The 26,934-nt window shown below is 30.6% G+C and overlaps 5 protein-coding genes across 6 annotated transcripts; 4 read left to right on the top strand and 1 right to left on the bottom strand.

The window, feature by feature from the left end:
- Nucleotides 1–246: 246 nt before the first annotated feature.
- LOC101204703 (protein TIFY 9) lies at nucleotides 247–3,418 on the top strand. Of its 2 annotated transcripts, none has more exons than XM_031886534.1 (7): nucleotides 247–470; nucleotides 579–723; nucleotides 872–962; nucleotides 1,115–1,223; nucleotides 1,356–1,413; nucleotides 2,850–3,016; nucleotides 3,052–3,418. In XM_031886534.1, exons 1-6 carry the CDS (start codon nucleotides 368–370, stop codon nucleotides 2,896–2,898), a joined length of 555 nt encoding a protein of 184 aa, XP_031742394.1. In that variant the 5' UTR covers nucleotides 247–367; the 3' UTR covers nucleotides 2,899–3,016; nucleotides 3,052–3,418. The 2 variants fall into 2 exon arrangements, with proteins under 2 accessions (XP_031742394.1, XP_031742393.1); XM_031886533.1 differs by having other exon boundaries at nucleotides 2,850–3,019; nucleotides 3,053–3,366.
- A 6,111-nt stretch (nucleotides 3,419–9,529) lies between these two features.
- Nucleotides 9,530–11,042, bottom strand: LOC101221916. Its single transcript, XM_004140506.3, has 2 exons — nucleotides 10,637–11,042; nucleotides 9,530–10,033 (listed from the first exon to the last, which is right to left on the bottom strand). The coding sequence occupies exons 1-2, from the start codon at nucleotides 10,895–10,897 to the stop codon at nucleotides 9,686–9,688; spliced, it is 609 nt and encodes a 202-aa protein (XP_004140554.1). The 5' UTR covers nucleotides 10,898–11,042; the 3' UTR covers nucleotides 9,530–9,685.
- A 3,414-nt stretch (nucleotides 11,043–14,456) lies between these two features.
- LOC101221688 (GSH-induced LITAF domain protein) lies at nucleotides 14,457–16,214 on the top strand. The gene is made up of 3 exons (XM_004140505.3): nucleotides 14,457–14,740; nucleotides 15,577–15,703; nucleotides 15,840–16,214. The coding sequence occupies exons 1-3, from the start codon at nucleotides 14,547–14,549 to the stop codon at nucleotides 15,921–15,923; spliced, it is 405 nt and encodes a 134-aa protein (XP_004140553.1). The 5' UTR covers nucleotides 14,457–14,546; the 3' UTR covers nucleotides 15,924–16,214.
- A 2,044-nt stretch (nucleotides 16,215–18,258) lies between these two features.
- On the top strand, nucleotides 18,259–20,360 carry LOC101204454 (LRR receptor kinase BAK1). The gene is made up of 8 exons (XM_011658491.2): nucleotides 18,259–18,494; nucleotides 18,587–18,719; nucleotides 18,812–18,883; nucleotides 18,988–19,131; nucleotides 19,214–19,285; nucleotides 19,389–19,469; nucleotides 19,899–19,951; nucleotides 20,055–20,360. The coding sequence occupies exons 1-8, from the start codon at nucleotides 18,419–18,421 to the stop codon at nucleotides 20,099–20,101; spliced, it is 678 nt and encodes a 225-aa protein (XP_011656793.1). The 5' UTR covers nucleotides 18,259–18,418; the 3' UTR covers nucleotides 20,102–20,360.
- Nucleotides 20,361–24,666: 4,306 nt separating this feature from the next.
- LOC101221447 (leucine-rich repeat protein 2) lies at nucleotides 24,667–26,663 on the top strand. The gene is made up of 7 exons (XM_004140504.3): nucleotides 24,667–24,975; nucleotides 25,055–25,187; nucleotides 25,282–25,353; nucleotides 25,618–25,761; nucleotides 26,118–26,189; nucleotides 26,278–26,349; nucleotides 26,429–26,663. Exons 1-7 carry the CDS (start codon nucleotides 24,711–24,713, stop codon nucleotides 26,502–26,504), a joined length of 834 nt encoding a protein of 277 aa, XP_004140552.3. The 5' UTR covers nucleotides 24,667–24,710; the 3' UTR covers nucleotides 26,505–26,663.
- Nucleotides 26,664–26,934: the final 271 nt, after the last annotated feature.

Raw genomic sequence — 26,934 nt, forward strand, 5'->3', positions numbered from 1 at the left:
GGAAAGGGGTGGGACCCGGGTGGGAGTTTCTTTTATTTATTTATTTATTTGAATTGAATATTATTATGTATTTTTGTTAAATGTTGTTGTTTGTTAAGTTAAGGCCTCGTGGAAGACGTGTCGCATTAAACCGGTCTTCCCATGTACCTCGTGCCCTTTCATTTACCATTTTTTACTTTCCACCTTCTTTTTCTTTTCTTTTTCTTTATTTCTTTATTTAATCCTCCAATATTCTCTCTCTCTCCCTTTAAATTTCTTTTTCCCCCAAAGCAAAAAAATTGATTCAATTCCCTCTTCCTCTTTCTCTTCTTCTTCTCCTCCTTCTTCTTCTTCTTCTCCTCCATCCTCACTTTCCTTCATTCCCGCCATGGCTAGGGCAACTGTTGAGCTTGATTTCTTCGGTCTCGAGAAGGAGGCTTCCTCCAAGTCTCAGTTTCACTCTCTCCTTCATCGCAAGAGAAGTTTTCGAGGTCTCAGCTCTTTCTGATATCATTTCTTCTCTATCCTTCTTCTCATCTCTATCGCTTTTTATGCTTTTTCACGATCTTCTTATTAATTATCTCTTTCTTTTTTTATAGGCATTCACAACGCCATTTCCAAGATCGATCCTCAGCTTCTCAAATCTGTCATTGGCTCTGCCTCCATTTCTCTGCCTCCTACTCCTGAAGCTGCTGCTAACCACAACGTCCTCTCGCCTTTGCCTCTCTATACACCTCTCTACAGGTAATATATATATATACACATATATAATTGCAGAATTATTTAATTTAATTAAACTAATACTTAACGGATCATCTTCTTCGTAATTCTGTCTCAAATTTATCATCGGAATTATTCATCGTTTTCGCTTCTGTTTCTGTTTGTTTTTCAGGCCTACTGCTTCTGAATCGCTTCAACATACATCTCAGATGACTATCTTTTACAACGGAACTGTTGCCGTTTTTGACGTTCCTCGTGATAAGGTTTGTTTCAACTCTCTGGATTTATTTTCTTGTTTCGTACGCGACTTTTTCCATCAGTTTTTCTTTTGTTTTGTTTTTTTTCTAAACTGATTTTATTATTGAGTCAATCGCAATCGCTTTAATTCTTCCGTGGTTTGGAAATTTTGTTTTAGGCTGAGAACATTCTGAAACTTGTTGCGGAAGGAAAAGCGGAAGGCAATCCTACGGTTGCTATTCCATCCACCGACCACCAGCAACACTTGCTTGCATCTCTTGATGGAGGTGATTAAACGCCCACCGACCTGCACTGAACTGATTTTATTTTAATGGGATATTTATATTCGTTTATATTTACTTTTACTTTTTTCATATTTTATCTGCTATATCTGATAATTTGTACTTTTCTCTCGGCAGATCTTCCAATTGCAAGAAAGAAGTCGCTTCAGAGATTCTTAGAGAAGCGTAAGGAGAGGTAACTATTCATACTTGCAGAAAATTAAATTCATATTTCTATTTATTTGTTTATTCTTTTTTGTATTTAACTTCGAAAAAGTTTATTTTCGTTTGTATATCCAAAGAATGGATGGATGCTTTCAATTTGTAATAATCGTTATTTTTTATTAAAAACAAGATTAAATTATAGAAATAAAAAGATTATTGAATTGGTTTGTGCTTAATTACAAAATCTTTAAACACACACACATATATATATGGAGATATTTTAATTGATAGTGCTATGAGAACGATATTCATGCAGCAGATGAGTGCATATGTCCTCTTTGACTGGAATTTTGTTATATCTAGTTCCTCAGTTCAGAACAATTTCTCCAGTTTTTTTTCTTTTTTCTTTTTCAAATTCTGACATTATTAAAGCTTTATATAGCCTAATGTCCTCTTTGGTTCATTTTTCTTAAAAAAAATTGTGACATGTAATTTTGTAGTTTTCTAATATATCGAATTTATCCTAAAGATGTTCTTATGTTAGTTCATGAATTGACTAATCCATCGAAAAATAGTTTCCATTATGCAGTTTAATTAAATTTGCTTAGAGAATGGTAATTAAGTACTAGAGATAAATTTAGGCATTTAAAATTAGGAGACCAAATAAGAACATTATATCTTACATTTTTTTCCCTTTCTATTTATTAAGTTTTAATTTGATATTGTCAATTAAGTACCTGCTTTTTATGGCAAAAAATTAAAATGTTGAATAATACGGAAATAATGTGCAAAGTATTATGGAAGAAGATGATGCGGAGGACGGTTGGGATTGGAGCTTTGGGAGAAAAAATAGTGGCAAAAAAGTTTAGGTGTGTTTGCAATTTTCTTTAAATAGTTAGAATGAAGTTGAGGCATTTAAAAAACGTTTGGAATAAAGTTACTTAGAGAGAGGAAATAAATAGTGATTTTTTTTTGTAATCGAGAAGTTCAAATTTTGAAAAGAATAGAAAATACTTTCTAGGGGAGTGGGTGGGACGGTGGAGTTTCGAAGGAGGCTTAGCCAAAGAAAGCTTCTCCTTTTTTGACATGTGAACAAAAAAATTAAAAAAGATTCCATTAGAAAATTCAATTTCATGAAACTTCCTCGTTCTTTCTCATCAGCCCCAAAATCAAAATATTAAATGGGTATAGTCTAGTGGGGATCTTCTTTCACCCTTTCTTTCCTTCATTTCATTTTTTCCCCTTTTTTTTTATCAAAGTGTTAGAATAATTTTTCTAGACAACTTTTTAGTTATTGGGACTATGTTTTCTTTCTTATCTGCTTTGATATTTTATTTTAATGAGATGAAACAACATAATTTGCTTTTTCAAGAAAAGGAAAACAACATTTGAAAAAGTAGGTTGTATGGAATTGTATTTTAGGAAAGGGTATAACATGGTTTTAACATTTTAGATTGCTGTGTACAGGTTGACTACGGCTTCACCATATGCATTCCCCTGCCCCCACCTAACTTAGATGATGGAGAAGATCAAATCAACATTACGCGTTTTCTGACACAGATAAATCTCTCTTTTGCCTTTAGTTAAGAAAAATATTCAAAAGGATATATATATATATATATATATATATATATATATATATATATATATATATATATATATATATATATATATATGATCTTATTTTTATGCCCCGGAGGTTACGGTAGCAACTTCCTTTTGGACTTCCTTTGTATAGCCATAGGCCCATAGGCCACATAATGTTATAGCAACTTAGTGGTATTGGGGGTAGAGAGTTCTTCGACTTTGATTGATAATCCCTTGTTATTTTGTTTTTTTGTTATTTTTAATTTTATATGATAGCTACCTGACTTTTTCTAATTTGCTATTTCTTTCAATTGTTATTGAATTCCAACTTTATGGCTTCTATTTGGGATTTTGAAGAATCAGAAATGTTTGTGGAACTTTGATCCTTTGAATACTAGATTTGATTGTTATTATTATTAATAATAATTCTCGTAGACTTTTGAAGTCAATTGTTAGCAGTGTTATTTGAAGCATGTGTTGTGTGTGTATTTATTATCATTAGGACTATTCTAAAACGATACCCCCAAAAAAAAAGGCTTTGGAAAAATCAGCATTGACAGCTTTTCTACCATTTGGGATGAAAGCCGTTGAATAATTATCACAATACATATATAATTAGTTTCATTAGGGTCCCAATTTACTCGCCATCATTTGTTTAATTAAATTCTACCTCAATTTTTTGTTAATCCATATATTATATTAAGAAGCAATTTTTTTATAAAAAAAATTCGTACTTTCTAAAATAAATTACAACTCTTAGATCATTATAAATTTATAGATTAAAATAAACAATAAAAAAAACATAGAGGGAACTTAACTTTTTTTTTTTCTCTCTCTCAATTTTGAAAATATGATTTTTATTTAGAAAAATTACAATGTTATCTTTGATCAACTTCGGTTTTACAAACTACCATTGAAATGAAAATCATTTACCCTTTTTAACAGAAGTTGCAGTTTTGGTTTTGATCATAATTAGTTTGAATACTTTTGAAAAATCGACAAAACTAATATGTATATATAAAATTTAGGCAATAAATTTAGAAAATAGAGAAACTATGCAGACAGTTGTTTGGTCAAAGCATAGGGATTTAAACGAAGAGTTTGAAATAGCATATAGAGTGAATTAAATGCAGAACAGAAAAGAAAAGGAAGAGAGGTGAAGAAACATGAAATATGATAATAGGAAGAAAAGAAGTAATAAATAAAGTATTAGTGTATGATTAGGGTAAGTCGGTGAAGGGAGGGCCCCAGAGGCGTGTAGAAGTGCTTTCGGTGGAAAATATGGTATTTGGTTTTATTATTTATGCCTTTTTCTTACCTTATTTATATTTCCTTCAATTACACCTATAATACTATTTTGTTTTTTCTTTAAAAAATTACGTTGGAAAAAACCTACTACTATAATGGTCAAAATAACTTGAAATTAATTATGAATATAAAATAATAATAATAAAAAAACGTCCATCAATAGAAATTCATGGACTGAAAAACTGTTACAATCATGCATAGTTCTATTATACAAATACAACTTGACAACAACGAGAGTATTTTCTCACAGCATTATGAAACTTGGCTGGCAATGACCAAGACTTGCTTCAAACCCTTTATTTTCTTAAGTATTTTAGACGTTCGATCATTATTCTTACGATACTTTACAAAATTTCAACGAATTGTAGACTGATGAGATATTTGAAGATAAAATCAAAACATGTGTTCTTAGCAACGGTTAGTCAAACAAGGCAATAGATGAAAAAATATTCTTATTTTGAGTTGTTTATGTGTTTTTATGTCATTTCCATCAAACTATCAAATTATTTGCGCTCATGTCTTGATCACAAACCTTTAGACGATAGAATGCTTAGCAACTAACAAAAATCCACCTCGCACTCAAAATGCACAAAGGTTGTAGGCACAACTTCCTCTCGACATTTGTAGGACTTTGAGAAAATTAAATTGAATCTCTTATGTTTTCCTCACGACTAATAAAGAAAGATTCCAAGTCAAATTTGGTAAAAATTATAGCTCTTCCTTGAATCATCAAGCCTAACTGAAGTTGAAAAATCTAAAAAAATTTCATGAGGATATCAAAGTTATAACCTAACCTAAGAAAGTGTTTTTTTTTTTTTTTTCCGGTGAACATAAGTCATAAGAATTTTAAAGTTAAACATGCTTAACTTAAAAGTAGACATGAAATATATGAGAGAACAAAACGTACATATTGAGAGGACAACTTTTATTGGTTTATGGAGATTCAAACAAGCAAACGTCCTTAACCGCTCCAATTTTAATTACATCACCGTCAAAACAACTATTCACTCATTGTACTTTTTTAATGTCTATGGAAGGAACAACTACAAAAATATTGAAACCTTTTATATACTACACCATTTAAGAAAGTGGGGCAGTACATTAAATATTTTATCACATTGAATGCATTTGTAGCTTTTTATAAACTATGATTTAATCCTAAATCAAATCACATTATATATATTAAGATGGGCATAATGAGGATTGAATAAAAGTTTTGTTCAATAAAGTTCGATTTCATCTTCTCCATTGATCATGGTATGTACCCTTTATTTGACCAACCTTCATCTTCTTTGCCTTCCACCCACCATCTCTTCAACAACTACTTGTTTATTAGACAAAAAGAATTTGATCTATACTTCATTCATCTTAGCATTGGACCACCATATAGTTTGATTTAATCACTTTTCCAAACTTTTCTTCCTATTTATTCCAACATAGGTGAGAATAAAATGTTTGTATTTTAATGAAATATAATATACTATATATATAGGAGCCCACCAATGAAAGCAACAAAAAAACAATTCTACCTTCTAGTGGATAATCTTTATTAATGGTCTTAGAAAGGTAGCTCAATAAATCTACTATTAAATTAAATAATGTGTTTCATGAATATTGAATTTTAAATCATTTCTTGGGTCAAGAAGTACTTTTCACAATATGGTCTATATAAAGAGCATGACAAATTTATTTAGACAGATCAAGAATATTGTATAATTTGATGGAAACCAAGTCAAATAATATGATTTTATTTGATCTATATATTTCTCTAACCATAAACACTTGAGTTCTTAACGGACTCGTTTTAATAAAATAGGTTATGTTATCGTAGCTTTGACATGTTGTCTAATTAATTTTCTTTAATATGGAAATGTGTATTTACATATAGTAATTCATTCCATCATCTTAGATGAGGAAGTTAGATTGTGATTTAATGTAATAGTTGCTTTGTTCTTATGTTATCCTTTGCTTCAAAATTGAAAAAAAATAAAGAAAAGGTTGCATTTAGATTAATGGGCTGACTGAGCCACGTCGATGGGCTCGGCCCAAAGTAACTATTCAAGTAAATTTCCTTTTTGCCCCCACCCACAAAAATGTTTTCTTTTTAAAAAGATACATTTATTTCTATTTGAATATATATATATATATATATATATATATATATATATATATTTTTTTAACACAAAGTGTATGGCTAATTATTAAATGGACAACAATGTACCACGAAAATTAAAAAGTTGAAAAAATTTCATGAAACGACGTTAAGAGTAAATTTTAATCAAAGACGATGTTATGTTCTTGAAATTGATTAGATTAGAGATGATAAGCACATTGTATCTTATACTTGTTTTGTAATTATGATAGTAGATTTTCATCATGTTAGATTTATAATGCTAAAACTTAAGAACTCTATAAAATAGAAACAAAGATTGGGTTTGTAATGAAAGTTTTTAATATAATATTAATACTCACAGCACACAACAATAATAAGATAATATTGAAAAATAAGAATGGTTGAACAAGAAGAAGACTTAGATTATGATTAATGAATGATGTGTTAGTTTGTATATTGGAAAAATGAAATGTTAAGAGCTGACTTTGGATATATAATAGGTTGGCAGTTGGCACCAAATTACCAAATATGATATAATTAAGCTGTCCAATAAAGAATGTGAATAATAATACTAATAATAAAGTCAATGACTATGATATATTATAATATAAGGAATTGAAGAAGTTAATTGTTGAGTTGTCATAATCAATTCACGTGAAAATAAAATTGGTTTGCTTTTTGATTTTGTATATTTTCCACTTCACCTTATAATAAACACTTTAGAAGAAGAAGAAGAAAAAAGTATCACTATGATAATTAATAATAACTTTGTGGTTAACTCAAAGAAGGAAGGAAGCTATAGAGAATTGGTTATGGTTATGATTATGGTTATGGAAGTTGCTATATAGATGGAATTCTTGTATCACCTAATCTAAAGCATATTAAATACAACAAAAGATCCATATAAGAGTGTTGAGGGTATAGCATAAGGTAACGACTAGGGCCACGACCGGGGTCCATGTTCAAGGACTTCTTGAAAGTTTGTGTTTGTCCTTAAAAAGGAAGTTAATGCCTCAGGTCTTAGATTGGCTTAGGTGAATTGACCTTTTATCGTTAAAAAAGGTAATAATCGAGCTGAGCTACTTGACATCCTATGGGACTACAAGTATGTCGACATTGATGATGTTGTAAGAGTTTCTAGTGAATGTTAGATGCCTTGCTCAACATATTAAATAGTCTTATTTAAGAGACTATTCTACGTGTTTGTTTCATTGAACTAAACATTTTATAGCAACATTTTAAAAAATTGATGATAAAAACTTATCACACCATATTACAATAGAAGGTATCACTGATAAACTTTGCTATACATTTGCAATTTTTCTTAAACGTGTCTATATACTTAACTATTATTTCTAAAATTGCTAAAATAGAAAAAATGGATTTTTACATAGAGTAAAAAAAAAAAACCTTTAACAAAACAAGATAGAATTTCATGTGGGCTTCTAGGGAATATATAGTCCAACTTTATTTTATTGACCCAACCCAATTTCATATATTATTTGTTGTCATATGAAATTAAATCACCTGCCTAATTACAATGGACAATATTTTTAAAGTTTAGGTTAATAGTAATCAAGTTTATATTAATATTTTTTTAAATTTATTTTGTAAATTTAGCAATAGACTCTATTTCTTATAGATTTATTTTGAAAATAAAAGAAAGTAATATAATAAGCTCCAAAAGAGTTATATTTAAATTTTACTAAATCTAAAAATATTTTGCCAATCACTATAAACTTGTTAGGTAAGAATTTGTCATAAAATACTGACAATGGGCCCATCTAACAAATTTTATATGGTGAAAAATAATTAGCAATTACTTAATAAATAAAAAATGCTAAACAAAGCAACTTTGGTTTAATTGAATCCAATTTTTAGTAATCGAACTTAGAAATCATTGTCACACATTTGAAATATAGAGTAACAAAGCATTCAAAGCTTTGTAATTGTTAGTGAGGAATGATAATGATTTGTTATAACTTTCTTATTCTGAAAGTTAAGTCTTTTTGACTTTTCCTTGGCTTTTATTGTTCTTTTTTTTTTTTTTTGAAGTATTTGAAAATTCTAGTCAAATTTCATAACAAAACAAAGTTTATTAACATCTTTGCATTCCATTTCCAAAAAAAAAAAAAAAAGAGAAAAGAAATAGAAAAAAAAAGTTATATGTTGATTACTACAAATAAATCCAAAACAAATATTCACTGCTTTGATTTTATTTAAGAAGATATTCAGGGAATTTGTTTGACTGATTCTCTTTTTTTTTTTTACGAAAAAAAAAAACATAAAATGAGATCTAAATTACATATCAAGTCAATCTTAGATCTTATAAAGATATCCCTTTTCAACAAGGAATAATAATATGTAAATATGCATTCTTTATAAATATTATTTAAAAAAGTAATTCTATAAACATTTATTCCATGCTTAATAAACAAATATATAAGATTACATAACAAAGAGATTAACAAAACAAGCAAACTTAAACTAATAATTCACATTTAAAAAAAGAAGAAGGAAGAATTGAAAGATTTTTGTATTTTGTGTAAATAGTTTGGATGTTAGGGTTCATCAATTCATATTTTATTGTGTTTCTTAGAGTTAAAGATTTTACATATTGTTGGTTGTTTTTACCTCAAATGTTGCAAACCAAAAAATAGAAGGTTAGATGAGAGGGGTTAAGAAGACTATATATTATATTGAAATTCTAATAGTGCATTTTAATTTAGACATTTATTAAGGCTAAGGTTAACCCGTTTCAATTAGATAATCCCATAATTAATCATCATATAAAGAAGAATTAGTAAATTGATTGAATTTTTGGGTTGTTAAAATAATAATAATAATAATTGCGTACGATTCAATCAGTGTGGGTTGAGGAATCATGAAAGCAACAAGTCGCTGTCTTCACGAGCAAAATATTATTCCCTTCTTCTTCTTCTTCTTCTTCTTCCTTTGAGTCGTTGACCATCCCATTCATATACCCTCTCTATCAGCTTCCTCCTTATACCATCATCCATGGCCGCACTCTTTCTCACATTCTTTTCATTTCAATTCTTCTTTTTGTTTTTCTATAATTTTTGTCTACATATCAATAACAACGAACACACGAACAACAGATCATTCACAAAGAGAGAAATAGAGCTAATTAAAGAAATTTAAATCCCCATTTAGCCTTTTGCTAATCACCAAATTAATCCAAAGAAAAAGAATCAATGATTTTGTCAGATCAATTTAACCCAAATACAGTTTGATTTTGATTTCTTGTTTTCTCAAAAATAATAAATAAAGTGGTTCATGGGAACCCATTACTCTCGTCGGAGCGATCGAAATGAACAAGACGACTGCTGCTGCATTTGGGACAATCTTCAACCTGTTTCGGTACCATGAAATACATGAAGCATCTCTTGCATCCAGCCACCACCAGTACGTCCTCCACGTTTTCCGCTGGATATTGCTGTCTACTACCACCGTACGACGATGAAGAACACGACTCCTCACTTCCACCGTCTGAAGAACTTTCATCACCGTCCTCTCCGTCGTCGTCTTCCAAATATAAATCTCGGCTGTGTGCTACCGCTGTCCTCGGATCTTCTTTTACCTTCATTCCGGTTCGGCAGTTTCTATAGTAAACTTCCCCTGTCTAGAAATCCAAAAGAAAATGAATCGAAAAGTTAATTTTAATGTTCCCGAGGGGAAATCAAAATCAAAGCAAAAGAACAAAGAAAGCGGAATCAAAAATCCAGAAAAGTTGCTTTGTAGGAAAAGAGAAGCGAAAAAAATGGCGGACGATAAAAGGAAATATAAAATAAATTAATTCTAGGGTTTGGAATCCGAATCCGAATCCTATGGACGAAGTATGTATGGAAAAAGGAAAACATTAATCATCAAGACAAATTTATGAATACAGAAACGCATTAATTAAAGAAGGAAACGAAAGCTCCATCTGAAACAATCATAAAAAAGAAATTAATAATCAAAAGTACAAGACAACAGAATTTGCAAAGATCTGCCATATGTGACCTTTGGCAATAAATGAAGTTAGGTTAAGAAGAGGAAAAAGAAAACAAAAAAAAAAAAAAGAAAAAAAAAAAACACGAAGGAATCGGAAGATGAATCAGGAGAGAAAAAGACAAAAAACATCAAAACGAGAGAAGAAGAGAAGTAGAAGCAGAAGGAAGAAAAAGAAAAAGAAAAAGAAAAAGGAGATAGGTAGGGGGTAATGGTGGATATACTGGATACTGACCTTCAAATCGAGACATTGCTCCCAGAAGGGAGGGAGGGAGATGTGAGAGTTGAGCTCCAAGATTGTGTCGAAGCGATTATGTTGATGAAGAGGAAGATGAGGTTCGTCATCGGAAGAGGAGGAAGAGGAAGAAAATGAAGACGGTGATCTCCGCACTCCGGCGGAGGAGGGGGCGGCGGAGGATAGACGGTGGTTGAGGGAGAAGTTACGGAAAGATTGCTCAAGAGAATCAGTAACCGCCGCCATATCGGGAGATTTCATCTCGATGAAGAAGAAGAAGAAGAAGGAGAAGAAGAAGAAGGAGAAGAATAAGAAAAGAGATTAAATGGAAGAAAGAATGAGAATAAGAAGAAGGGAAAGAATGTGTGTTATCGTCGTCGGATGATTAAAATAAACAAATAAATTATTTTAGCAAAGAAAAGAGAAAAGGAGGGAAAGACGCGCGTGGGAGTTGTTGAGAATATCTCGGGTGGGGCCCATATATTCGGAACTGTACAAACCGAGTGAGTGACACGTGGCATTCATGAGAACAAATAAGACCATTCCCCACGCGCCTCTTTAAACCCACACGTCGGGTTGAATGAGAAAAAGAAATGGTTATATTTATTAATTAATTTCATTTTTTAAGATTTAAAAAAGAATAAAAAATTCTTTTTGGGTTTTGGGCCGAGTGATCTGCTCATTACCCAAACGAATGCTGGAGTTTTGCTCGACATCTCCTCCTCTTTTCTTTCCCCATTTTATTTCTTTTATCACTCCAAATAATAACCCTTTCTCTCTTTATAATTTAACTATTAAAATATTTAGTAGAGTTAGAGTTGATAATCATAGTTTTGGAAGTTGATAAAGTGAGGTTAATTAAGAAAGAAAAAAAGAGGTAAGATTGAGTGTGGAAATATATAGATAAAAAAAAAGAAGGAAAAAGAAGAAGGGCAAAAGAGAAATTTATGGGTATTTGGTGGAATCTTTTGATTAAGTAATATTATTAAGTTAAAGGAAAGAAAAGGAAATGAAAGGAAAGGAAAGGAAAGTAAAGTTAAAAAATAAAAAATATATTTGGGTGTGAGAAAAAGTTTGGTAGAATAAAGGTATCTGACACCATGAGCTTCTCCCTGTTTCTGCACTAATATTCCCTGTGCCCTTCTGCCAACTCCCCCACCTCTCTTTCGATTCAACCCTCTTTCATTTTCTTCACTTCTCTCTCCTTTTTATATATATATATATTATTCACCCTTAAGTTTTCATTTACTATAACATTATTTATCCTAACATTTTATTAAACTTAGACCACGTTAAACCAGTTTCTCCAAACTTATTTCAACAGTATTCGCAATTAATATTTGAACTATCATGCACACTCCTATTATCTATTATCTACGAATGATTTAAAAAATTAATCCACGAAAAATTAAGAACATATTTATGTCACTAATAAACATTGATAGAAGTCTAATGTTGATAGATTATGACTTACTTTGCTATATTAATAAATATTTTTGTTCATTTAGTATTAAAATCAAATCAAAACCTCGTTTTGCTTAACCATGAGAAAATAGACTTATTTTTTAAAAAACGAAATGAGATGTAAATTCTTTTGTTTTCACCGTTACTTTTTACCTCTTTCTAATTTTGAAAAAGAGATGAAAAAAAATTTACACATAGAGATGATTGGTAGTTTTGGACAAAAGAGTGTCGGAAAGAATCTTTGAAAAGTTTGTGTATATAATGACTTTATTCATAAGAATCTTTTATTTACTCACCTACGCTCATCTCTCACCAAACATATTTGGATATAGTACCACTTCTACTTCTTCTACTACTGCTTCCTATTCATTATCTTCCCTTACTTTTTACTCTTCTTTTCTCTCCTTTCGAAAATTTACCTTTCCAATTCTAACCATTTTATCATCTTATCTTTCAAATTTCAGTATCTTTCCATTTAAGTCATTTTATTTTAAGATTTAAATTACTAAACTTCATTATACAACGTCGTTGTTGCACTTCGTTCTGTATCTCGTTTAAGGTACTGTTTCTCGCATAGTCAAGTCACGTACTGATTATCTTGTCAAGTGAACAAGTAGTTAGAACGGAAAGCTGAAAAATAAAGAACGATTAAGTAATGGCTGAGTCGTGGATCACACTCTCTATAAGACGTAACAGAATTATTTCCCTGTCATCCCCAGGATAAAACAAACCTTTGTGTTCTTCAATTGATTTTGCTCAAAAAGCAATTGAGAGAGAGTTTTCTTACGCATGTAATGAAAGAATGAAGAAAATGTATATATTGTGTGAGAGAATCGATAGACTATTGGAAATTAATTTTTGAAAAGTTAATTTTGTAACCTTTTTATTTATAGAGAGGTTATGTCGACTTATTAAATACAAAACATCAATAAAATGTTTGATTCTTTTAAATATGTAATAAAGATCATGACATTAATATATCTCTATCATGTTTGATCATCTCTCCTAGGATGTCAACATATGTAATGAGATGTTCTAACCTTTCACATAGCTATATCGCATAACTCATGTTATCACATAGTCTTGATCAATATTATATAGTTGAAAACTAAAACATGAAAAGCTCTAAAGTTTTATTCGTATAGCTTAGTCTTCTTGCACTGCATAAAGAATTAACCTTGAAAACATAACTATATCGCATTGCTTGGTGTTCTCGCATAATTTTTTTTTCATTCAACAATACTAACTTACCCTCTTTTGTGTTAACTTTAAAATTCGTTTGAAAGAGAACATTAGTTAGACAGAGATGTTAAATGTGTGTGTGTGTGTGTGTGGTGTAGTGTCTTCTTATTGTATGTAAATGTTGGGAGAATGAAAAGATGGTGAAAACATATAATTTAGTTATGGACTGTTTTAATTTGTTGGTATGTGTCCTTTATCTCTGTCTCCTTTTGTACTATCATCTATCATATTGTGTATTTTGATATTATATGCTTTCGAACAAAAACAAAGAAACAAAATACATTAAAATATGTGGACTCCTCCTAGGCTCCCACCCCCGCAATCTTTGAAGCTATATTACTGTCAAAACCTCTTATTCGTCAACACATCTCTAATAATAAACAAAATGGGCATGCCACCCTCACTTTTGAGGGAAGTTTTCTTTTCTAAATGATACTTTAATTACCATGTGTTATACCATAATGGTTGATGCCTCAGTTTAGATGAGAGAAATACATTACTTTTAAGTAACAATTGTGAATTTGTTGAAGAGAAAATCTATACATTGGTGTAGTGTTTAACCACTATACACTCTCTGATGGTCAAATCAATGAGTGAAAATGTGTGGAGGCTAAGAAGTTTGAGAGTGAGATCTGAATATATTTTTTTCTATATTACTAAAAGCATAAAAAATAAGGTAAGAAATGGAAGAGTTTTCTCGACAAGCTTTTGTCATTTCTATCTCTAGTTAAGAAATCTATCATCTCGAGACTTAAGTTCTGTTTGGTAGAGAATCTATATTTTGTTTTATGTTTAATATTCATTTTTATTTGTTTAACAATTAAATACTTTTCAATAAATGTTAACGATAGTTAAAAGAATATATTGTATATGATAACTATTTCAAAAATAATATTTAATATTTTTTCAATTATAAAAGTAACAAAAATAAATTCATGATAACATGTTCTATATAGTTACTTTTTTAAAATTTAAAACTAGTAAAATTAAAAGCTGAAACAAATCACTAATTAATTGTCATATTTGTTCATTCAATTATTTGTTGATTTTTTTTGTTTGTATTTGCGTGTAAACCAATAAGAGCGAAGAATATATTTTTCTTTCTAAATAAAATATGGGTTTTGACTTCGTAATTATTATTTGAATTCCGTTTTCTATCAATTGCTTCAAACAGAGAGAGAGAGACGAAGCTTACCGAGCGAAAATGTCCAAGAACCACGAGCCGGTCGTCGGAGTTCCACTCTATGTCGGCAACAATCCTTATCAGGCCGGCCAGATCCCTCCCAACGCTATTTTTGGCGATCCCCACGGGGTTCCTATTCAACAAACCATGTACCGCGACACTCCTGCTCCTTTCAACTGTGTCTATTGTGGAAATTCCGGCCTCACTACCATCAGGTCCCTTTTCTACCTTCTCTCTTCTCTTATATCTTCCTTTCTTTTGATCTGATTTTTCAATTTCTGTGTCTGATTATTCTCTTTTCCTATTTTTGTCCGATGCCTCGGTATCCCTTCGTTTAATTTGTTGTTAATTGATTTGTGAAATTCAGGTACAGTCTTTGACCATTGATATTTTGGATTTCGTTTGTTGAAACATGTATTTGATTGATCAATCATCAATGGGACTTCCTTCCCTTTTTTGTCTTTGACCTAATTTTCTTCTTTAGGACTAGAATCACTTGTACGCGATAAAATTTCTTGGGCAATGAAACCCTGCTTACAGGAGATAAGCAGGAATTGTCTTTGCTCTAACAATGGATTGAAATGAAATGATTTGGAGTGACGTTTACCCAATTTACTCGAGATGTCTTTTATAGTGGATTCAAATTTTTTACTTTTACATAAGATTCTCTCCCTTCTTTACAAATATAATTTACGAGCAATTTGAAACTTTATCATGTTGGGCTTGTCAATTAAATCTAATCTGTTGGTGTCGCATTGAAATTTATTTTCTGTTTATCAACAAAAACTAAGAAAATTACAATAGTAGCATAAACAATAGGTTGTGATGTTACAATGTTAGTTTTTAGTGAGAGCTTCATTTTAAATATAGACCCAAATAGTACGACTGTATTCACTCAAACAAGAATGTCTTGCTTATAAGCTCAAGACTTGTTGTAGCAGGGTATTGCTATGATTTATCATGGTTAGGGAGCAGAAGTTTTTATGTAATTGTTTGTTTAAACAGTTGAATAATTATGCGTCCTCTTCATCTGGTTTTGGTGATCTCCCAGATCAAAGATAAGTTCAGCTGCTGTCGTTGGTTGTATGATGCCATTTATGTTGGGTGTATGCTTTCTTTGTCCTTCAATGGACTGCCTTTGGCATAAGTATCACTATTGCCCCAGCTGCAAGGAAAAGGTATAACCATTTCGGGTCCTTGTTCATTCTTTCAGTTGCTTCTTGTAATCAGCATTTTTTTTATTTGAAACTTTGCTCTATTATATAGATAGTTGGAGTAATTGACTGTGCAATCCATTATCCATTTTTTGTTTAGGTTGGTGATTTTGAGAAATTGGATAGATGTGCTGTGATGGATCCTCCACACTGGACACAGCCAAGCTACGCATTGCCTGGTTGATTTTGAGGAGCTACTATTTTCCCGTGTGGTTATTTAGCATCATTTGCATTCAGTACTTGCGATACCCTTGTGCTATTTTTGTGATGTTTTTGTGATGTTTTTGTGATGTTTTTGTTACACTTAGGGATAGACACAGTTTGGATATCTTTCCATATATACAATTGTGATAGAGCCAAGTACATGTTTTGTTTTTGGTATCTTACCGCTTGTAAATACCTTGTTCTTACACTGGCATTGCTGTTTATATACATTACTGCTGCTAGCTTAATTTGGACCAAATCTTTCCATAGACCTCTTGATCTTGATCATTCATCTCACAACTGGAAATGGTATGCATTTGTTCAATTCATTTCCTTGAATCATCCATGTGGCTTTCTTTTTCTTCTTGATTTGTTTATCGAAACAAATTCAAAAGCAAATATGGGTTGCCATAGCCTGCTTGAATTCTGATCAATAATGTTACTATCTGGTTCCACACAAGTAAACAATGAAGAAATATTTTGGAAAAGATAATATACCTGACTTCATTGGAGTCTTGCACAGATACAGGGAAAAAGAATTGAAGTTGGATACCAAGGTTCGCAATGTGGAAGCGAAGGTTCGACATGAGAAATAAGAGCCGGTCTCGATAGCCAAAGTGACTGCCTGCATGGATATGACACAACAGGGTTTGATGGCAGCCTTTTATCGATAATCCCTTCATGAAGTTGCAATCTGCAGGCAAGTCATCCTTGGCTACAATACACGACTCTCCATTCCCATGTCAAACCTTCCTTCCTCATAAATCAGGTAAAGAATTAAAGCGTCCTGTTGTATGTTGAAAGTTGAATGCAAAAGTTGTGTCCTTTAAGAACCAAAAGGGATATTATGTATATATGTATGTATGTATGTTCGTATGTGTGCATTGGAGTTTGGTTTTTATAAGTTAAAATTATTAGCTGCAGCTCAAGAACAACAATAGACTGCAATCTACACTCATCGAGGTGTTTCTGTCTTCGAATATATTCTGTATAATTGGAGTTGTAAAACTTTCTCTTGGCTATTTCTATAGATCAAGCTCCCCTCCACACCTATTTTCAGAGAATCTTTTTAATGACTCACCGTAGAGATGACAATTCACTTTTTGTCCTCTTTTTCAACCTACAAATACACATCCAAAAATATCACCAACACACATCTACATTATAAATTATAAGTTAGAAATCAAATTTGTTAAAATAACTTTTTCAACTTCTTTTTAGTTAAAATAACATTTTTTGGTTCATCTAATTTCTGTTTTGTTCTATTTGTATAACTATAGTATGTACTTTTTTTCTTTTTTGTTAATTTCTTTTTCTCTTTGAAGTTTACACGTCCCCCCTTCATAAATTATGACAAAAGTTTATAAAGTCTTTTCTTATATGAAAAAATTATTGTTGTATGTAATCAGTTTATATTTTAATGACTAATAATTTGAACTAAATTATGTCCAAAATTGTATTATGCAAATGTAAACAATTGTAATAGAGAAAACAAAAGAATTAGAACGAATAATGTATTTTCCTTTCTTAAATTATAAGATGGTTGACACAATGACTCTTGTTTATAAGTTTTTATATTGTTAATCAATTAGATTAATTTATTAAAAAGGTTTACATCAATCATTTAAATTAACGTTTACACCATAACACAAAATTAATATTTTGCGTTAATGGCAAATTAATTAGAAAGTAGGTGAAATAAATTAGCTGCAACAGACCGGAATTTAAATAATTTTATTTTCAGTGAAATCAAAGCATAAACATTTTTTAATTTAAATTTGCCATAAAATTCAACGAAGAACAGTACACCTAACAAATACAAAAATGGTCTTCTAGATATCTCGTGATAAATTAATTTGTAATTTATTGTTTAATCTTTCAGAAAAGTATTTATTAAAGGCTTGAAGCAGTCAACTTTTAGATTTGTAGGCCTCAAGAAAATAATACCCAATTAAATCAAGTTGGAATTTGACCATCTATATAAATTATTTGAATATTGGAAGAACAAAGGTTTGATTGTTGACGAGTAGCATATAATCACATTCTTTTTCTTTATTTGGAAATTATGCCTATAAATATTACTCAACTTATACTTTTTTTTTTATTATTATTATATTTTATAAATGCTTTTAAAACTAGTAAAAGATAATCATTTGTGATTTCTTTTTTTGTATTTTGAGAATGTATGTTTCTAAGTATAATTTAGATGATTAATCTATGGAAAGTAAACTCTTACAAATATTTATCAGTAACCACTAAATTTTCATTAAATTATAACCTTTTGCCTTTAGAATAATAATCACTTTGACTCACTCAAAGGTTAGACATTTCTTGGATAATAGCTTCCAACTTGCTATCTCTTCCATGTCTTGTTCAATTAAACCTACCATAACTTAACAAAATCCATATAAAAAGAAACCCAACAATCACCTAAAAAAAGAAAAAAAAGACACAAACCTTGAATTCCAAACCCCAATGATCACTTTCAAATATTTAGTCTTCTTCCTCTCGTTTACTTCATTGATTGCTTCAACCCTCTCTAACTCAGAAGGTAACGCAGCAAAACCACACAACAACAGAAATTTCTTAGTATATGAGAAGAAGAAAAAAATGAAAAAGTTTTTAACTTGATTGATCTTACAGGGGATGCTCTTGCTGCATGGAAAGCTCAATTGGTGGATCCAAACAGTGTTCTTCAAAGTTGGGACCCCACTCTTGTAAACCCATGCACTTGGTTCCACATCACGTGTGACAGTAATAACTTTGTCGTTAGAGTGTAAGATGATTTTTGTCTCTCAAAAGTTTAAACGAATAGGAGTATTGTATAAATTATACTTAATGATCGTAGTTCTTATTTTCTGTTTGAAGGGATCTTGGCAATGCTAATCTCTCTGGACTGCTTGTTCCTGAACTTGCCAACTTAAAAAATCTTCAATATTTGTAAGATTTTCATTTGAAATATCTTGTCAATTTTTTCAATAATTCAATATGACATAACTAACGTTTGTAGGTGAGATTAATATGCTAAGATTTGGAACTTGCAGAATTGTATATGACAATAATTTGAGTGGTTCAATTCCAAAGGAGTTGGGGAAATTAACAAATTTGAAAAGTTTGTTTCTATACAACAACTACTTCTCTGGACCTTTACCATCTTCGTTGGGAAATCTGAGCTCTTTGTTATTCTTGTAAGAACTTTTAAATAATTTATTTAGGTCGAAAAATCAAAGGATTTTTGTGTTACTTATATGCCTTCAATTTTAATATTAGTGAAGCACAAGGCAATAGTTTTAGTGGGATGATTCCAACATCGTTTGGGGCTTTGACATCTTTGAAGATATTGTAAGTCTTTGTATTTTCTTAATTAAGTTTGAAATTTAATTAAACTAAACTCTTTTCTTCTCTAACGTTGATCAACTCAACTAATTAATTATAAGTTTCACAGGAGATTAGATGATAACAATCTTAGTGGTAACATCCCTTTCACTGTTTTACAACTGGTTGAGTTTGCCGATCTTCAGCTTCTGTGAGTTTCCTTAATTCTCATTTACTTTCTTCAATGGAACTAAAATAAATCAAATATGTTAAACCACCCCGCAACGACGAGTTATAATAAATTTAATTATATTCCTACTTTAGCACTCTTCTTGCTTGTGGTTCAACCTATTTGCAAATGGCTCCACAAGAGTCCTGTTGTATCCCTAATTAGTTGTTTACTTTTTGCTGCTTTTAGACTTGGAGAAAAATCTTCTATAAACGAATATAATTGCGAGTGAACAATGAAAATTTCAATGGTGGTGATTCTCTCTGGTCTATTTTATATTTGGTTGATTTCTTAACATACACCATTTGAAATCACCTATCAACCTAAAACATCAAAAACAAAAAATCAACGAAAATTAATAATGAGAACCGTTATGAAAACTTTGTTTAAACGAAAGTATTGTCTATGCAGGAACGTTTCACTAAACTCGTTTTTTGGGACAACTCGTCCCACTAATTCATCAGGTAACTATATAAATTAAGATCTTATAACTTAATATGAACACAAAAATTTTCTTACTCAGTAAAAAAAGTGAACTGAAAAACTGATGTTGCTTATGAACTGCAGAATTGGCAGTGACTACAATAATACAAGACCCACTAGCTCAAATTTAAAGTTGAAGGAAGATGAAGAAATGTCAAAACCTTGAGGTAAAATGTGGGATTATTTCTATCTGAACCCCAAAAACTCTTCTCATGGATTTTGTACGATAAATAATAAGTATTATTAAGTCCTGTTTCTGGTTGAACACTTTTATAAAGTAGTAGAAGAAGGTCTGCTAATTGTTTTTTCTGAGTAGTAGTTGTGTATGTTATTAGACAGTAGAAGGGAGGTAAACTTTTTTGTTTGCAATTTGAGAAGAAATTTGGTTGATGATTGATTTAGTAAGTGGAAAAGAGGGTCAAAATTATTAGATATATATTTATTAGAAATGATGTCTACACTTTTAGAAGAAGCTTTTAAAAGCAATAGATCAGAAGAATAAGTAAATGGGAATAAGAAAAGAGGAATTAGCTGTTTTACCTTTTATCATCAACATTCAACATCAACTACCTGCTCCATTTTTTCACCATCCCTTTTACTTTTTAACCTTATGCTAAATATTATTCTTATGCTTCTCACCCACTCCCATGTGCGCGTATATGTATTTACCAAAACAAACATAACCATAACTCAACTAATATAAATTTGTAATATTAATTTTGATATCTCTATGCTTGTTATTTTTGTAAAGAAAATTATAAGCTAAGGTTGATAATTTTATAATTTTATAAATTTGTTTTTGGTTTTGGTTTTATTTTATTGAAAAGAAAAAGAAAGAAAGAGTAACTTTTAGAAGCTTTAATCTTTGATTTACCTTTATTGATAAAAGGGTCAAGATCGAGCACATGATTGAGTTTGAAAATAATGAGTGCATTCTCCATCCACATCCACATCCACGTTTGAAACAAAGATTTTCTATCTAAGTTGCATAGAACAATTTAGTCGTTCTTAACATATGTATCTTTGATGTATTAGAATCTAGAAACTAAAAAGAAACTTGTTTTTTTTATGTTATAAACAAACATTAGAAGAACAAGAAGGGGGAAGAAAATGGACAACTTTTTGTCAACCAATATTTGTTTTTGTTGCAACTTTTTACAAAGAAATTGAATAGAAAATGGAGGGAAAACAAAAGTTAGAATTAAAGTACTCTTTTCTTTCTTCTTCTTTTTTCTCTTTGGGTGAGGCTTAGTCAAGTCACTTCTTTTAAGGACATATGTTTATCATCATTAATATCATACCCATCTAAAGCTCTTATTTCAAATGCTACGACTTTGATCATTCCAATCATTATTATTCATTATTTTTATTTTATTTGGGTAGAAATTAAAATTTTAAATAAATAATGGATGAAAGTGAAAAATATTGATGGTTATAGCAAAATTTCAAAATCTAGTGATAACAACTCTAATAACCAATCAAATAAGATGAGAACATCAAAATATATGGGTGGTTGTAAATACAAACAAAAACTTACCTATTCTACATGATTAGACTCATGCTAATTTATCCAACTCATCACAACTTGACCTCTTCATAGAAAAAGAAATCTTATAACAAAATCTCATTAAAGTACAACTTAGATGATATAATGTTGATATGAAAATGAGAGGTTATATTTATATATATTATTTCACAACATTGGAAATCCTTGTCAACATAGCACTCTTTGATAATAATATATTTAGATTGGTTTATTATCCCCACCTTCTTATTTTGGTATCTTATGAAGAGTTTGTTTATTTTCAAAGCAAAAAACAAAATTCTTTTATCAACTTTTGATTTGGGTTTCTAATGTTTGATGAAGATATGGAAAGTCAAAACTAATATATAAGAGATATGTGGAGGGACCCTTTTTTTAATTTGTTGGTGAGAGAGATGAAAGCATTAGGCATCAAAAGAAGAGTCTCCCACATGCACACTTCCCTTTCTTCACACCTCTTAGTGGGCCTCTTTCTAAAAGCCCATCTCTCCCTCCCCATTTGCATCATTTGGTGTTTCTAATATTAATCTCCAAACTCTCAAACTATATTTAAGTTCTAAATTTTAACACATTCAAAACCTCTATATTACTATCTACATACACATATATCATATCATATTATATCATGCCTATTTGATCCAAATTTATTATATAAATATGTAATAATACGTTAATAGTTGGATCGAAACCAATTAATTCATGGGTATACCAACTCATATTTTAATTGATACAATCATATGGTATAAATTTTGGCTATATGTGTAAAGGGGGAAAAGGTTTTGTTTTCCTTTTGCAGTGGAAGAACAATAAATGTAGATTTCTTGCTCTAAAAAAATGAATGTGAAAGTGAAAGTATTATCATTATTATTTTGGTGGTTTCAGTTGACTTAACTACAAATATATACATATACTATATATATATTTCTTTCAAAGTAATTCCATATCTATTGCCTTTCCCTTTTTAATCAAATGTCAAACAAAATTTAGGGTATGCTTAATTTAGATATACCTAAAAAGGCCAACCTTTTTTCTAATCAAACATATACCTCCAAATGTAACCCTACAAAACTTTAATACTAACTTTTTCTTTTTACATCTCAAAAATTTTCTTATAAAAAGTAGATGGTGACTAGTTAGAAATATCAAATTACATTAAAAGTATAATGTTATAGCTTGTTGTCTAGACAAAAGTTAGGTCAAACCCTAAAACTCAACAAACCGTATAAAATCAATACAATATGAGAATGGTGAATGTCTAATTCCTTTGAAGTAACTTAATATTCAATCTACGGTTGCGAGTTAGACTAGCTAGCTTCCGGTCCCAACCGAGCTAGCTAGATAGACCAAACTAAGTAGGCATAATTATCAAACTCAACCTTATATATATCCATATCTTCTAAAAAGTGTAGGTGACAAACACGTCACCAATAGTTAAATATATATATTTTTTCCTCTTTTGAACTTTTGCAAATTTATTAATTATGATAGAATGATATTGTACATCAACAAACACAGTAAAGTCTTAACACTTAATTGACGAAGAGAACAATAAGTTGTTTCTCTTCTAATTAAATTGTATGTAATTTAATTGTATATTTGGGAAATGAAAGTAAAATAATAATAATAAAAAAAAAGGGTTGTGAGAGGCCACGAATATCAAAGAGAAACATTATTATTCGAAAATTCCATTGGTTATATAAAAGTATAGGATTATGCCCACTCGTGCTTTTTGGTGAACCAAAGCAAAAGAAGAAGAAGAAAAATCATATTCTTTTTAATCAGTCAAACTTTTTCACTTCTTAATTAATATACATTTAAATGTTATTCCCTAAAGTTTTGTGCTTTTTTTAATAATGATTAATTGAAGGGGGAAAGTATAAGAAAATGAATAAAGAAATAGTCAGTGGTTGTCAGTCTGATGAACCCTATTTTTGGGCCATTAGATTTCAAAAGATTTTTGAAGTGTGGGATTCTTCGTACCACTCAACGTAACTCACCCCTTCTTCTTCTTCTTCTTCTTCTTTTTCTTCTTCTTCTTCTTCTTCTTCTCCTTCTGCTTCTCCTTCTGCTTCTCCTTCTTCTTCCAAAACCAAAAGTGTTTTTTATTTGTTCTTTTCTTTTTAAAATAATCTTAAATGATGTTTCAAAAAGAAAAGTTATTCTCTTTGAGATTTTGTTAAGACGTGATATTAACGTAGATAGAATTCATTACATAGAAGATTATATATATATTTACTTCAAGGTAATTCAAATTTTATGACTTGTTTTGAATTGTATTCCAGGAAAAAATAATAATATATTTATAATTTTTAACTTTTTGCTAAAATATTTGAATTGTTCTTCAATTTTTATAATAAAAATGTTATATCTATATATATATAGTTGGAATATTTCTCTATTTTAAATAAATCTTACATCTAATAACCCTCAATAACAGTAGTTAAGAAGAGTATAGATACCAAAATAATATTTAACCTTAATTTAGATTTAAGAAAATGGTTTTGAAATTGTAACGAGTGATTAAGAATAAATTCATGAAAGTGATTCCCACACACTCAAAGAGAATCTTATTGCTATTTTTATTAGAGAAATTTGTTGAAATTGTCTTTGGTTTTAATGAGAAAAATGAATGAAAAGAAAAGAAAAGAAAAGAAAAGAGAATAGGTGGTAGGAAAAAGTAGGGCATAGAGATAGGTATTGTCACATTCTAATGAAAGGACCACAATTTACAAACACATATATTTATATGCCTCTTTACCAAATTCATGTTTCCCATCATACACCCATAATTCATTTCAATTTTAATTCCATAATTTGTCCATTTGCATTTTGGAATTGGAACACACTTTTCCATTAACATTAATTTCTCTTCTACTTCCTTTCTTTTGGAATTTATCCATACTTTTCCCTTTGCATTTTAATCTCTACTAAACCAACCATACATAAAAGTGTTGCTAAGTCACTTTGTGATCTGGGTTTCTTTTTTTTTTTTTTTTTTTTATAGTTCAATTGTTTAAAGAAGTGTTTTGTTTTCCTTAGAATGAGAGAGAGAGAGAGTTTATGGAATTTTAAAATAAAGATGTGCACTTTTTTTGTGGTACCAAATACAAAATATGCAACAAAAACAAGAAGTAAAGATTGGTACACACAGCACAATACAACAATATAACACCACTATCCTCCTCTCCTCCCCTTTTATGGGCTCTATAAATTCTTCAAAACCCATCCTACCATTTTCCCATTCCCCTTTATTGCTCCATTCCCTCGTTTCTCTCTCTCTCTCTCTCTCTCTCTCTCTCTCTCAAATATATTTACATTTTCAAAAGATTCAATCTTTTTCTTCATTCTCCTTCACAATGCAAACCTTCCCTCCCCCTCCTCCTCCTCCTCTTCTTCTTCTTCTTCCTCTTTCTCTTTTTCTCCTCTCAAATTTGTTAGTCCCCGTAACATCCAACTCTGAAGGTACTTCAAAATTTCATCTTTATTCTTACCATCCACACTTTTCTTTTCTTTTCTTTTTTTAACATTTGGATTAACACAGGGGATGCTCTTTATGCCTTGAGGAGATCAGTGAAGGATCCAAACAATGTCTTACAAAGTTGGGATCCAACTCTTGTTGATCCTTGTACTTGGTTCCATGTCACTTGTGACTCTGCTAACCATGTCACTCGCCTGTAAATACCTTCTTCCTTCTCAAGACTATGTATTATATTCAGTCTTGTGTGTTCGTTCCAACTCTTGTAATATATGTCTTTTCTTTTCGTGTAGTGATCTTGGAAATGCGAAGCTATCAGGTAACTTAGTTCCTGAGTTGGGGAATCTCGAACACCTTCAATATTTGTGAGTGATTATGTCTTGTCTACTTAACTATGTTGGAACTGTTAAATTTAATTTAGTGATGCTGTTTCAAGAATTGATTTGGTTTGATTTAAGAAAGAGTCAGCAACTTCAATTCCCAAGTCAATGAAACAACTATTTTAAAGGGATCATAATAACAATGAATGAATGAATGAATGTGAAATTTGGGACTTTTGGTGGGTTTTCTTTTTTCTTTTTTGTAAACTTAATTTATTGCAAACTTTAATGTTGGATTGGTTGTTGTAGGGAATTGTACATGAATGAATTAGTGGGTCCAATTCCAAAGGAGATCGGACGGTTGAAAAGCCTCATCAGTTTAGATCTCTACCACAACAACCTCACTGCCTCTATTCCTTCTTCTCTCAAAAACCTCCACAATCTCAACTTCCTGTCAGTCTTCTCTTTCTATTCTCTCAACTGTTCTAAATATATTCAATCACTTTTACGGTATCTACTAACCGAGTGTTAGGCACATTAAGTTTTTATATTACAGTCTATAAATTGTAATAGTTTGTGATTGCGGGTAGAAGTAAGGTTGTAGTTAATTATAGATCATTCTTGCACAGTTTTTTTATAGAATAATGTGGCGTGTTGAATTTGGGTAGGTTAGAACATTTGGTGGCATATTAATTGATAAAATTTTGATTGATTAGACATGTAGTTGAAAATCTAGAAACCTATATTTTATTTTGTTATTTGTGGACCGTTTGTTTAAAATCTAACGGTTGGATCATGTGAAAGCACAGGAGACTGAATGGGAACAAGCTCAGTGGAAGAATACCGAGGCAACTCACCAAACTTGGCAACCTAAAAATCATGTGAGTACATTAAATTTTTCCACATTGTTTGTCTTTCATTCCTATCTTCATAATAGCTAGTGATGATCTAACAACTCCATCTTCACAGTGATGTATCGGATAACGATCTGTGTGGGACGATTCCGACATCAGGCTCCTTCTCCAAGTTCTCAGAAGAAAGGTGAACGATCAAGACTGATTTGTTTTTGCGATGATCTATTTTCGTTATAGATGTTTGGTTGATTTTTCGATTTATGCAGTTTCAAGAACAACCCAAGATTGGAAGGGCCAGAACTAATGGGATTTGTGAGATATGAAAATGGAGGAACCTGCTGATGTTTTGAACTTAATGTACCTTAGTTAAAGGGAGAAAGAGTTTTATGTATTTTGTAAAAATAGTATTTCTTAATATATATTGTAATGTAAACTATTGGGAGGTCGTTTTGGTTAGCTTGCTTTTAAATAATCCAGACAGATGTTGAAAAATATTCAAAACATTGCACAAATTCTAGCTAAAGAAAGAAAAAGAAGTATAATGAAACCATTCTCTGTTAGATAAGAACAAACCAACTTAACCATACCCAAAATATTTGAGCTCTATCAGATACAGAGCAGAACCCTATTAACCACTTATCATAGTCTATTATCTACCAAATGAATGTACAACTTGATTCATTGGGGAAGATGTTTGCTTGTAAATCAACCTTTTTTATAGTCTAAAATTACCTTGTTATTTAGGTTGTATGATAAAAAGGGTAACAACTTT

The sequence above is a fragment of the Cucumis sativus genome, chromosome 6 (genome assembly GCF_000004075.3).
Source record: "Cucumis sativus cultivar 9930 chromosome 6, Cucumber_9930_V3, whole genome shotgun sequence".
Taxonomy (NCBI): domain Eukaryota; kingdom Viridiplantae; phylum Streptophyta; class Magnoliopsida; order Cucurbitales; family Cucurbitaceae; genus Cucumis; species Cucumis sativus.